The sequence below is a fragment of the Saccostrea echinata genome, unplaced genomic scaffold (genome assembly GCF_033153115.1).
Source record: "Saccostrea echinata isolate AGI-Se365-2 ecotype Australia unplaced genomic scaffold, CSIRO_AGI_Sech_v1 ptg000062l, whole genome shotgun sequence".
NCBI lineage: Eukaryota > Metazoa > Mollusca > Bivalvia > Ostreida > Ostreidae > Saccostrea > Saccostrea echinata.
The window spans coordinates 6976213-6991041 of record NW_026889811.1 but is presented as its reverse complement, the minus strand read 5'-3'; the positions used below and the strand labels follow the sequence as shown (position 1 = coordinate 6991041).

At 33.8% G+C, this 14829-nt stretch overlaps 1 protein-coding gene across 1 annotated transcript; it reads left to right on the top strand.

The window, feature by feature from the left end:
* Positions 1-3778: 3778 nt before the first annotated feature.
* Positions 3779-14435, top strand: LOC133175343 (uncharacterized). Its single transcript, XM_061310437.1, has 3 exons — positions 3779-3800; positions 11799-12008; positions 13563-14435. Exons 1-3 carry the CDS (start codon positions 3779-3781, stop codon positions 13754-13756), a joined length of 426 nt encoding a protein of 141 aa, XP_061166421.1. The 3' UTR covers positions 13757-14435.
* The last annotated feature ends 394 nt before the right edge of the window (positions 14436-14829 follow it).

Sequence of the window (14829 nt, the reverse complement as noted above, 5' to 3'; positions counted from 1 at the left end):
TAGTGAGATAAGCTCACACTAAGTCCTTTACACGCCACATTACCCGTAACCGTTATTTACTCTGACTTTAACACATTGTCATTTGTGAATGGCTCTCTAATGTCTTATATATAGTGTACAAGCCTGCTACTCGTTAGCATTGCTTAAACATTTACATAATATAAAGCAGAAATCAATGATCGTTTTGTCTACGTAGTTCAAAGGGACATAATTTGAGTTCTCGAACTTTGAAACAAAACTTACAATATGCAAATTTCCAAATAAACATTCAATCACAAGTACAAATTGTATATAAAAGCTGTCTTTGGAGGGTGGATGGTGGGGAATGTTTCTAATACATTGACAAGTAAAATATTTGTGCTTGTTTAAATACAAGTAGAATTGCACCATACTGCACTCTGCTACAATATAATGCGATACATTGTGATGCCTGCCAAATTGTCCAATCAAAATTAACTTAGTCAATTTTTTTTTCTTAATTGAATTTAAAAACTGATTGAATACACACACTTTTTTTTTTTCATTTTATGCTTTGGAAAAAAATAGGTTTCAAAAACAGACTAGAGAGCATTTCTTTTATTCTCCTATTCTTAAATATTTGTTTTCTTTGATATGAATCAAAATTAACAATCAGTAATTAAGTCGAAAGACTTTCGCAAAGTTATGTGTTACTGGGCTTTTTTGTCGAATGACTAGTTTGAGTATGCGGAAAAGATCCAAAAGAAATCAACACTCCTTTTTAACTAATTGTAGATAAAAGCTGTCTTTGGAGGATGGATAGTGGGGAATATTTCTAATACATTGACAAGTAAAATAATTGTGCTTGTTTAAATACAAGCAGAATTGCACCATACCGCACTCTGCTGCAATACAATGCGATACATTGTGATGCCTGCCAAATTGTCCAATCAAAATTAACTAGTTAGTCAATTTTTTTTCTTAATTGAATTTAAAAACTGATTGAATACACACACCTTTTTCTTCATTTTATGCTTTGGGAAAAAAGGTTTCAAAAACAGACTAGAGAGCATTTCTTTTATTCTCCTATTCTTAAATATTTGTTTTCTTTGATATGAATCAAAATTAACAATCAGTAATTAAGTCGAAGGACTTTCGCAAAGTTACGTGTTAATGGGTTGTTTCTTTTTTTATCGAATGACTAGTTTGAGTATGCGGAAAAGATCCAAATGAAATGAACACTCCTTTTTGACTGATGAGTGGATTTTTTTGTTTGCAAGAGAATTTATAAGTTGTTTACCATAATAAGAATTTAACTGCATTTTATTGCACTGCACTACAATGCAATGTCAATCAATAAAATGAAGTCCATTTTTGTTTTACATTATGATATTGAAAATAAGGTGTAAATTGACTTATTTTCTAATATATTTTTATTTTAAAAAAGTTTTGAAAAACAGACTGGATGGAATATTTCCATTCACATTTTCTTATATGATTGTTTTCTTTCATACCAATCTAAATTAACAATGCAGTAATAATATCGAAGGATTTTTCGACAAATTTTTTCATTGCTGTTTATTATTTTATGCAACGCCTAGTTTGGGTATATGAAAGATTGAAAAAGAGAGAAATCTCGTGTTTGACTGATGAGTGTAAATTTGGAGAGTGATGCAGATAAGCACCAGGAAGGATAAACAGAATATATTCTGATAACAGTACTTAGAGCTAAGTTCTCACCAAAGAACAGTTACTTTTGCTGATTTTTTTTTTATTGAAAGACTGATATGGATATTTGTGAAACATGCTGAGGAAAATTGGAGTGTCGAGTGAAGTTCTTTAATTGCAAGCTAATTAATTTTGCTTTTAAATAAGAATATAACTGTCCCACAATACATTGCATTGTAATGCTCGATGTTCTGTCTAATTAAAACATGCTTGGTCAATTTTTATTATTAGGCAAAAACAGAGATAAAAATACAAACTTTCGTCTTTGACTGCATGATGAGTGAATATTTTGAGACTCAAACAAAGCGCCGATGACTTTGTAGAACAATCAAAGACGCCTTTCAATACTGCCTAGCAGTACTTGTTTAGTGAGATAAGCTCACACTACATGTAAGTTCTTTACACGCGACATATCCCGTAAAGCTCCAGTTTTCGTCGTAAATTATCACAAAAGCAAAACAAATAATTAAGTAGATTGTAATTTTTAAAATCCCACTCATTTCAGTTTAAAATCTTAAAAACCTTTCACAAAATCCTGGAAACACATTTTTATAGGACATGTTTTTAAAAAGAAATAGATTATAGCAATTTCCTGTTTACTGCCAATTTTATTTATAAAACCGGTTCTACCCTATAACCTTAGAATGGGTCAACCTACACCACGTGTCTTGAATTTAAATCACAATAGCATTAGTAGGGGTGCAGCATGTGAAATAAAAAAGTTATGATGTCTGGCTTTTACAGACTCATAATATCATTGTTACAGTGTGATAAATATTCTATACAAAAAGAATCTTCTATACACATATTAAAGAATAAGGAATCAAATCTTTATATCCATATTGGCATTTTTTATTTTCTTCAATATGCATGTATACATTTAATAATTCTACAAATCAAGGGGGGAGTCCGACCCGACCCCCCCCCGAACTGCGCATGCTCTTCTTTTTCCCCTAAGCGGGGGACACAAATTCTCTGAATTAGCTTGTTTTATATCAGGTTTTGATGAATGGTCATGCCATGGTCACTAAAATAATTTCTGTGAAATAATTTCAAAAGGTTACTCCTCCAACGGTTTTAATCTGATTGCTATAAACATTACCACAAAGAGACTTAACCAAGGACCATTATTCTCTTTATTGCTGTTATTGCTTAGTTTAAAGTGCAAATGATGATTTTCTCTTACTTTGTTATAAATACAAACCAGAAGAGCTACAGTCTCATCGGAAACTTCTGGTTTCTCTCTGGTTCTACAGAAATACTTGTATATTTTATGTTTTGACCTATTTTAACTTCTTTCCTAAATATCTCACTTGGACATTTCCTTTCATGTTGGACAAACTCAATGCTTTCCTGCAAGAAAAGAAACACTAACGTAGATAAGCTACAAATGTTTTATTTCTGGTAGCTATATATCATTGACAGATGATATTAATATGTTGACTTTTTTGTTGATGTTTTTAGAATTTTAGTGTGAATGACTTTCTGATAGAAAAAAATATTAAAAATGATAAATCATGTTTATGACTTTACACTTCTATGGGGTGATTGTCCTTGGTGACTGTCACCAAAGACAATACTTCAAACGTTCAACTTTGCAAATATGTACATTTCATAAATCAACACTTTATTCCAGGAATTGAATGAAAACTGATAAGTGACTTATATTAAATCTCACTTTCTTTTTTTTTTTTTTTTAAATCAATTTTTTAATGAATAAAAGTCTCAACTTTAAAATAGTAAAATGATTATTTAGTACATGTATGAATCTAGCGCGGATCAAACGCCAGACAGAAAAGGAAATTGCGTTCATTTTTTTTTTCGCTGTCTTATATTTATGAAATGGGAGGGTTATGATCATATTTTCATTTTTTTTTAAAGTAGAAAATGCTTCTTCATAAGAAAGAAAATCGTATTTTTAATGGTTGCGATATCTTGAGAAATAATGTTCTGAGGATACGATTATTTATTGACGATGGTTGGTTTCAGCGTTAATGAGTACTATGTGCTGACCACAGGAGTTCGCATACCTATCAATTTTACCGAAATTTTTATTAATAAAAAAAAATACGTAGACCTACAGGATGAAAATATGCGTCGTCACATGATGCCTGGTAAGATAATACAAGAGAAAAAGTTGTTAAATGAAACAGTTTTATTTTCAGTAGTTATTAAATAAGTCTTCTTTTTCTATAACCTCCTCCAAAAACTAAAATTACTGAGTATAAGAAACCCTGTTCAAACTGAAGACGCATTGTTAATGATTCGATCCACACCTCTGCCTCTAGTCTAGGTGCTATAAGTCGATATGATAAAATTAATTTATTTAATTTTTTTATGCCCCCGCCATGAAATGGCCGAGGTATTTAGTGTTACCCTGTTTCGTCATTATGTCATCATTCACTTCCCGTTCATTATCTCTGCAACAGTTGCACACATTCAACTCAAATTTGACATATGAATACGTCTTAGGAATACGCAGGTCAAGTTCGAATTTGGTCATGATCCGATCATTTTGACAGAGTTATCCTCTTAAACTTAGTAAAAAAAGAAATGTTCAGTTTCCACTCTCTAACTTTTTTGTAGGGATGTATGTAAAAGGTTGAAATTGCATAAGCAAGTATTTTATCAGAAAATACGGGTCAAGTTTGAAGACAAAGGATGACTGCACTTAACGCCTGTTTTGGGGTCTTTTTCGGTTGCTTCTTTTGCTTTTATATTTAAACCTTATTTCACTTTTGTATGTTTATGAAAGAATCCTGTCAATTTGGAACCCTAAAAATGATTTTAGACTGTGATACATTAAAATGATTCAATGTTTTTTGTCCTTACTGCTTTCCAAATATAGTGAATTTACACTTACCTGCCCTTGACTGAACATTAGGTATGCATGAGAGGTGGAGCTAACATTGTAAGAATTGGTCTAAAATTAGACTAGATTGTTTGGAAAAGCGAACGTGATCACTCTTTCATTGTTTGGAAAAGCGAACGTGATCACTCTTTCCAATCTCCCTCTCCATTCTGTATGGCACATATACACTTCTGACAAAGGTTTCAAAACGAAATTAAAAACATGAGCATGTCAATGTAATTAAAGCAGATTTTATATCAATTCCAGATGATTTAACGTGTTCGAACACAATAATCCTAGTTATCACAAAACATGCTACCTTACAAGTCACGTGATGGAATTTAGTATTCACAAAGTTATCTGAGGAGAAATCACGTGGTGAATTATAATATTCAACATGTCACAATCCTTGGTTACAACACAGAGAGCAAAATTAATGTAAGAAGACGCAGTTTTTTTCTCTTCTTAACCATGAGCGTTGTCTATTAAGGAAGCTCTAAACACTGCGCACTAAAGAGTTCTATTTGTAGGGTAGTTTTATTGAGTTAGAGTGAACTGCCCTTAGAAGAAAAATAGAATAAATGGGAATCTACAGTTAATGACACAATTTCTTATGAATTAAAGTATTCTTAATGTTGTGTTAGACCAAGATTAAGTAATTGAATACATTATTTCCATTCATTTTCCCGATGCAAGTAAACAACAGTGATTTCTGTTCACAAATAGTTCATTGTCTTTAAACATTTTTCCTGCATAAATAAAGCAGGCACCCTATGTTGAAAATGAACTAGATACACTGAATATGTGCACCTTTATATGACATATTTTTCTCAAAGTCCAAAAAGCATTTTTCATTAGTGTTTAGAGCTCCCTTAATCTCCTTTTGACACATTATTATTTATGCAAATATACAATTACTGTTAAAGGTAGAACAATAGACAAACATGCGCTGACTATGTATAAAGTCAGTAAAAAAGTGGGCGTCCTCATTATCGAATGGAGGTTCAAGAAATTGTGATGACTCCTGCCTTTGAAAACAGATTCGAACTTCATAAATACACACTTTCATTAAATGTAATTACATAAAGTTGTAGATTGGATGTTGACCATTCTTGCAATGAAAAGGAAAATGCTCGTTTTGAAAGTTTATTTTGTCGCAAATTTCGCATGCCCTTAACTGCAGTCATCCTTTTAAACTAAATATTGTATTTGAAATTTTGGCTGCTTGCGGAGGCATTCGTGGCGTTAACCATAAATCTTGCTTTAAAGTTGATTTTTGTCATTGTCACTCTAGAACAGGGTTACTTCAAGTCCATGAACCAAAATGGAATTGCCTTGAAGGACATTACCAGAATACCCCTGATAATGGATTTTTTTTGTTTGTATGTTGTTTAACGTCCCTCTCGAGAATTTTTCACTCATATGGAGACGCCACCACTTGTCGGTGGAGAGCTGCAAATTTTGTCCTGTACTCGGCACTTACGGCCATTGAGCAGTGAGGGATCTTTTTCGTGCCAGCACCTACTGTGACACGGGACCTCGGTTTATACGGTCTCATCCGAAGGAATACACCTAAGAAATATTAAAGCCGTAGCAGCAACTATTGAAAAGATATGGAAAACGTTAAAGTTTTTCAAAAGTATGTCAAGATCAAATGGTCAAAATTAATGGTGCCCAAGGAAAGGCCTTCTCACAAGAAATACACGTGAAATATGAAAGCCCCTGCACCAACGGTTCAAAAGATATGGCCAAGATTAAAGTTTTTCAAAAGTTGGTCAAACTTCAAGGTCAAAGGGTCAAAGTTGTTGGTATCTAAAGTAAGGTATTGTCACAAGGATTACATATGTGAAGTATGAAAGCCCTAGCACCAACTGTTCAAAAGTTATGACCAAGGTTTTTTTTTTTTTAAATAGGTCAAACTCCTAGGTCAAGGTCAAAGGGTCAAAGTTGTTAGTGTCCAAAGGAAGGTCTTGTCCCAAGGAGTACACTTGTGAAGTATGAAAGCCCTACATATGTAGCACCTACTGGTCAAAAGTTATTGCCAAAGTTAAAGTTTTTCAAAAGTAGGTCAAACACCTACGTCCTAGGTCAAAAGGTCAAAGATGTTGGTATCCGAAGGAAGGTCTTGTCACAATGATTACTTATGTGAAGTATGAAAGTCCTAGTACCAACTGTTGAAAAGTTATGGCCAAGGTTAAAGTTGGGTAACATTTTGTAAAACTGAGTCAAACTCCAAGGTCAAGTCAGTATACCCCAGAATCTTCGATACGGGGGCATCAGAAAGTAAAATTTCCAAACTCGATATTCCAATTTCATGGGGGGTTCAATTTCTTTCAGTACCAAATTCTATACATATATTTAATACTAAATTAACCTTAATTTCACTAAACTGCAACAATGGGGAAGGAGGGTCCGGCCTTTTAAAGAATATTTTCAATAGTAAAAAGTTATGTCTGGAAAAAAAAAGTGGGAGGAGGGGGCATCCCCCCCCCCCTCGCGATGCTACGTGCCAGTACATAGTATATTTAACAGCTTTATGTGTTTATATTGCATCGAAATAAATCTTCGACATTTAGATAAAAAAAAATTAATACCCTGGACATTAAAACTTTGGATTGCTTGGAAAGTATGTTTATTCTGTTGTCATTTCTTCCCAGATTTTCGAATTTGTTTTCTTTGGGAAACTGTGTGGCTTAAGAAGGATGGAACAGTAATACTCCTAGTACTGTTATTTAATGCCTGAATTTCCAATGAGAAGCCGAATTAAACAAGCATTCTGAGAGTACTATAAACCGAGACCTGATTATTATGTACTTTCATTGAGGTCCCTGATGAATCAAAACATTTTTTTTCTTTCGTATATTTTAGACCCGTCCTTGCTGAAGATCCGTAGCTCACTGCTCTGATAAATATTGGGATGGACGACGTCTGCCAATATTTTTTTCCGGAGACCTACAGTTCTGCAGTTTGCCCGTAAAAACTTTTTAACCTTGCCCAAAACTTTTTAACGGTTCACTTGAAAAGACAATTCTTTCTGGACCAACATTTTTGTTCTCATGACTTTGACCTTGAGTTTGATCTAACTTTTTAGGTCACCTGAGTCACTCAGGTGACTTATTGCTATCCGTTCTCGTCCGTCGGCGTGCGTCGTGCGTCGTGTGTTAACATTTGAACATTTTTAGCTTCTTCTCTGAAACCGCTTAACCAATTTCAACCAAATTTGGCATATAGCATCTATGGGTGAAGGGGAACAAAAATTGTGAATTTCATGGTCCCTGCCCCCCTGGGGCCTAAGGGGTGGGGCTAAAACCACCAAAAATAATGCAATCTTTAAAAATCTTCTTCTTTACTCCAGGACATCAAGCAGTCAAACTGTTGGCATCATTGTAATAAGCAGTGAGCCCTCTACCAAAATTGTGAAATTCATGGTCCCAGGGTCAGGGGTTCTGGCCCCAGGGTGGGGCTATATAGATCATATAGTGAAAGTGCATTATTTCTTTGAAAATCTTCTTCTCTGCTCCTGGGTATTAAATAAAGTAACTAAGTACATAGTTATGAATAGCAAGAGTGCCTCTTCCAAAATTGTGAAATTCATGGCCCCAGGGTCAGGGGTTCTGGTGTTAGGGCGGGGCTCTATTGATTATATAGTGAAAGTGCATTAATTCTTTGAAAATCTTCTTCTCTGCTCCTGGGCATTAAATAAAGTAACTAAGTACATAGTTATGATGAGCAAGAGTGCCTCTTCCGAAATTGTGAAATTCATGGCCCCTGGGTCAGGGGTTCTGGCCCCAGGGTGGGGCTATATAGATCATATAGTGAAAGTGCATTATTTCTTTGAAAATCTTCTTCTCTGCTCCTGGGTATTAAATAAAGTAACTAAGTACATAGTTATGAATAGCAAGAGTGCCTCTTCCAAAATTGTGAAATTCATGGCCCCAGGGTCAGGGGTTCTGGTGTTAGGGCGGGGCTCTATTGATTATATAGTGAAAGTGCATTAATTCTTTGAAAATCTTCTTCTCTGCTCCTGGGCATTAAATAAAGTAACTAAGTACATAGTTATGATGAGCAAGAGTGCCTCTTCCGAAATTGTGAAATTCATGGCCCCTGGGTCAGGGGTTCTGGCCCCAGGGTGGGGCTATATAGATCATATAGTGAAAGTGCATTATTTCTTTGAAAATCTTCTTCTCTGCTCCTGGGTATTAAATAAAGTTACTAAGTACATAGTTATGATGAGCAGGAGTGCCTCTTCCGAAATTGTGAAATTCATGGCCCCAGGGTCAGGGGTTCTAGTGTTAGGGTGGGGCTCTATTGATTATATAGTGAAAGTGCATTAATTCTTTGAAAATCTTCTTCTCTGCTCCTGGGCATTAAATAAAGTAACTAAGTACATAGTTATGATGAGCAAGAGTGCCTCTTCCGAAATTGTGAAATTCATGGCCCCTGGGTCAGGGGTTCTGGCCCCAGGGTGGGGCTATATAGATCATATAGTGAAAGTGCATTATTTCTTTGAAAATCTTCTTCTCTGCTCCTGGGTATTAAATAAAGTAACTAAGTACATAGTTATGAAGAGCAAGAGTGCCTCTTCCAAAATTGTGAAATTCACGGCCCCAGGGTCAGGGGTTCTGGCCCCAGGGTGGGGCTATATAGATCATATAGTGAAAGTGCATTAATTCTTTGAAAATCCTCTTCTCTGCTCCTGGGTATTTAATAAAGTACCTAAGTATATAGTTATGAAGAGCAAGAGTGCCTCTTCCAAAATTGTGAAATTCATGGCCCCAGGGTCAGGGGTTCTGGTGTAAGGGCAGGGCTCTATTGATTATATAATGAAAATGCATTAATTCATTGAAAATCTTCTTCTCTGCTCCTGGGTATTGAATAAAGTAACTAGGTACATAGTTATGATGAGCAAGAGTGCTTCTACAAAAATTGTGAAATTCATGGCCCCAGGGTCAGGGGTTCTAGTGTTAGGGCGGGGCTCTATTGATTATCTATTGAAAATGCATTACTTCTTTGAAAATCTTCTTCTCTGCTCCTGGGTATTAAAGAAAGTAACTAAGTACATAGTTATGATGAGCAAAAGTGCCTTTTTGAAAATTTTGAATTTCATGGCCCCAGGGTCAGGGATTCTGGTGTTAGGGCGGGGCTCTATTGATTATATAGTGAAAATGCATTGATTCTTTGAAAATCGTCTTCTCTGCTACTGGAGATTATTAAAACAAACTAAGTGCATGGTTATGATGCATAAAGATGCCTTTTCAAAAATTGTGAATTTCATGGCCCCAGGGACAGGGGTTCTGGTGTTAGGACGGGACTCTATTGATTACATAGTGAAAATGCATTGATTCTTTGAAAATCTTCTTCTCTGCTACTGGAGATTATTTAAACAAACTAAGTGCATGATTATGATAGGCAAGGATGCCTCTTCCAAAATTTTCAAATATATGGCTTCAGTTTTTGGGGTTCTTGAGGAAGGAGGGGGGGGGCTCTATTGATTATATAGTGAAAAAGTGTTAATTCTTTGAAGTCCATAGGTATGATGATGAGGGTAACTCTTCCAAATTTGTAAATTTCTTGACCCTTGGTCTTGGGTTCTGGTGTTAGGGTAAGGTTTTGTTGAATCTGTAGTGAAAATGCATTGTACCTGTGAAATTCTTCTCTGCTTCTGGGCATATTGGAAGAAAACTGAGTAAAAGTTTAAATGATATAAGTAAGCGTATTTCTACCAGACTTTTGAACATCTGGACCATTTGTCCAAGCATTCTAGTCCTGGGCAGGGCTCTATTAATTTGTATTCTACTGAGAGAAGTTATTCCCCTTTTCCATTCACCTTTGATAATTAATCACTGTAAATAATGTATTTGAAAGGTTAATAGAATAAGATAATTATGCAAGAATGTTTATCATATAATTCAAAAAGTATTTTCTTAGTTTTAATAATCAGGTTGACCTGTAAGTAATAGATAAATAAAAATGAGACAAAAATAACTTATCTTATTAAAAGTTCTTCAAAGACCGTAAGAGAGGTCAATGCTAGAGCTCTTAATATGGGTTTAAAAATAGTACTGAAGCACTAATAGAACTTAATTTATGAGTTGATACTGAATACTAGACTAATTATTTTGTTGATCCTGATCTTCCTACTTCTCTTGCTTTAGGGCAACAAAGCTTCATCTATTAGTGTATTTAACTTCCAAATTGTTGTATTATGCTCAGGTGACCGTTAAGGCCCTTGGGCCTCTTGTGTACATTTCTTATTAAGTATGTCCCACATATCTTAAAGCAGTTATATCATTAGGTTTCTTACCTTATTTAGAGATATTGATTGACAAATATTATGTCCTACAGTATCTAAGTGGAGTTTTAATTCTCCATGTTGCCGGGCTCATTACTCTGTCCATAATTGGATTTTTAAAGCATATATAAAAAATATGTAAGTGAACATGTATCTTTTAAAATATTTCAGAGTATGAATTGGGTTTAAAATTCGAAAAGGCAAGTTTCATCTATCACACTGCATCTGGATAGGGAAAATTACGAACTTTTTAAGACAACTTAAACAACAAAAAAACGTAATTTACAAAAAATCCTATCATTCAATATTTTTAAATTTGCGTTGAAATGCAAGTCCTTCAAATTATTGATTAACTGTAAAAAATTCGAATGGTGAAGCTGACCTCAATATTGCACAGGACATCGTTGAAGACGACATAAGCAGGACAAAAACTTGTCATGTTTACATTTCTCGAGTACGGGAAAAACCAACTATGACGTCACGCCTAAGCTAAATAAGCGAAATAAGATATACCTACATAAGATTTCCATCATCAGCCATGCAAAAATAATTTTTGTGTTCTCCGTTTCTCAAAATACTTCATCATATACTGATTATGACCTGTTTTTACATAATAATACCGCCCTTGTATTCACCGAGTATGATCTTGCTGTACTAGCAGATCGTGTATGACGTCACCGACTTGTTGGACACGCAGTTTAAAGAAACAGAGAAGTGGATCAATCTTTTTTCATAATTTGATAATGTTTACAAGAATGTTAAACTTTTTATTTTTTTAATATAAGATGGTAATTAAAGAAAAAAAGTTGTCAACATTTTTTACAAGAACTGATGCTTTACACGTTTTGCACTTATATAAATGGAGACTATGACGTAGTTTAACAAAGTCATGTGACCATGTGTCCTTCATCCCCTTAAACAACTAAAATCATGATGAATCATTTTGAAAATTTATTTTTACTGTAACAGTGAGTAATGGTGATTTTCATAGACAACCTGCAAGATACCTGATATTTTCCCATTTTTTCAGTGTCCAGCACTCACTTTCCCAGCCAGACGTTAGTCAGGTGGGGGAGATCCACCAGCAAGCCAAGGAGCAAAAGATCAAAACCGCTCATCTCCTAGCTGTCAGCCAGGAACTCGCCAAACAGGTCACCCTCAAATCTCGACAGGCAGCTGGTATGTGTCCCTATCCCAAACCCATGGCTTGATTCTCTGTACTTGGAAGCAAATTGCATGATATTTTGCCAAAATACATAATCTGCATTTTTTTCTTTTTCTATTTCATATATTACTTTATTTTACATAATATCTTATGTGTACATTAGATGTTCCCCCGAATCCAAGGTATATAACAGAAATAGGGCTAGAATTTACCATTTTTAAATACTATACACATTTTTTTTCCATGTTTGTATTTATCAAATGCTCTTATTGCTAACTGTAATAGCTAGACAATAGTGTATCGTTTTAAGAGGAAAGAAGAAAAATTTCTTTGTTACACCATTTACCTATAAGTTTATTTTTATGGGTAATTTTATGGTGCATGTTCAATACTGAGAATTTTTAGCATTAAATTTTGATAATTTATAAAATTTCTTATAGCATCTGCAAATAAATCACATGATGATCGGTATTTTTACAACAGGTAAGGTTGCCATGGTGATAGAACTGTGAATTTGATTGGTTAATTAACACTGGTTGTTGCCTATTGACAGCACAACTGATTTATCCTGCCTGAAATGCAAAAAGAATTCTCAACTCGATAAAAGGATTTAAATTTTTTCTCTGTTATGATTTATCTCTGTAGAAATTTTTGCACCTCTGTAGATTCCATTGGTACTTTATCAAAGGTTTTCTGAATTAAAATCAATAGTTTGTACTTCCTTCATCATTTTATTTGGGGAAAAAAATTGAAAAATGGAATTGATTGATTAAATTTCATCATCATTTCTAAACATTATCATTTGACACTGCAGTGTTGATAATTACACTGGTGTTACCACATTCCTTTACTGGGTACTTTGTAATCTGTGTTTGCAGCTATGTAGTTTTGAATTTCTGATATGTGTCTGATGAATTGTATATGTACCTAATTTTCCATATCCCATGCAAAGTGATTTCAGAATAATATGTCTTTTAATACAAAAATGCAAAGTTTAGCTGTGGAAACTAATATTTTAAGTTAATTGATTTGAAATGTTGATGTAAATGTTAAAGTAAGATATGTTTGAAAATCAATTGGAATAGCATGAATTTTTAACAATGTTTGCCTGTTAAATCTGTTGTGGTTTCTATTAAGTTTGTCTCTAAAAAAGCATGAATTTTAATCCAAGTATTATAGATTAAAGCATGATTCTAGCTGATATACATATTAAATATCAATCAAGTTATATACATGTAATATGACTAGGATATGATACAGTATATATTTCTATCTTGACAATAGAGATTGCAGTAATTTTAATACTCTGTATCATTTAAGTTTCAATTATACCCACATTACAATACTTATTGCTTAAACTACATATCTGTATATTCAAAAAAAAAAAAAAAAAAAAAAAAAAAATCAGTGCTGTTTATGAAGATCTGAAGATATTTCTTATTAGAAAAAAAAGCAAAAAACCTAATTTTCTGGGAAAGTAAGTACTGAAATATTTCAAAAATTAATTTGCATTCTATAGTACTCTAGACTTGTGAATTAAATTATTTCACAATGGTTTGTTCTTGTAGTTGAGAGAGCCAAAAGAAGAAAGACATGGTCTGGGTCCCCAAGTAAAGTCACTGGTCCAATTCTGGACCCAGAAGACCTAGAGGTGGGGCAGACCCTTGGGAGTTCTGAGAACTTGTCAATGTATCACAGAAGACAGGGGAGCTCGGAGTTAATAGCACCACACCATCGCAGACAGGAGAACATGTACATGTGATAAAAAGTGACCAATGCCTGGAAAAATTTTTAAAGTGGAATATATTTAACATTCAGTGATGTCTGAACTCTTGAACAATTTGTCTGATGTTACAGAAGAATTTTAGAAGATTTTTCAAACTGATATACATGTAAATGGCAGAATTGGAAGACCCATTCAGTGTGATATTAAAAAACAAATATTTATGCAAGGTTTTTTTTTAAAGATTTGATTGGACTTTTTTAAAAGATAGAGGCTAATAACAATGATGTTGTGATTTAAAATGTCATGTTTGCAGTAATAATTTATAAATTGTAGTGGATTTATATCTGCTCTGTGATAGAATTCAATGTGTGTACAAGTTAACTCCTATTTGAGGTACATGTATACATGTTCACTAGACATTGTTTTTAATAGTATATTCCTACACTAACAGTGCTACTAAAATTCAAAAATGGAGTGAGTATTTTTGTAAATGTAGATTTAAACCAAGTTTTTGGTTGACCAGTATTAGCAAGCACAGGGCACATAGTATAATTCCTAATCAGAAAAACAGGCTTAAGGTTCAGGACTAATTGTAATGGAATCCAAGATGCTATAGTCGTTTTTCTGAAACAAAGTGTTCATGTTTATATGTTCAAAGGAAAATTTGGAGCATATGGTCAGAATAAGAAATAATCTCAAAAAAGACAGATTTTAACAGAGCCAAAGAAATGTTTGGAAACTACTGTAAAATCATTTATTTTCATGGGGTTAAATTTTCATGGTTTGAGTTTGAGAAAAAAAAAATATTGGTCGTGGGAATTTGATTTCTTGGTTAAAGAAGGTTCAGTTGTCACATATTTGATATTTTAACATTTCAAGGACGTGAATTCTTGGGTTTCTTCATACCAGGGAAACAGGAAAATTAAATCCCCAGGAAAACTCGTGATTTCACTGTAGTTTTATAAATGTATATTTTTATATGCATCTGTAATTTTGCTTACTGTAGCTTCTGCTTGGTGTAACACGTATATATACTACCTCATTAGCAGCTATTTTTATTGGAGATTATGTTTCAAAGAAATTTATTCAATTTCTACCCAATTTGTTTC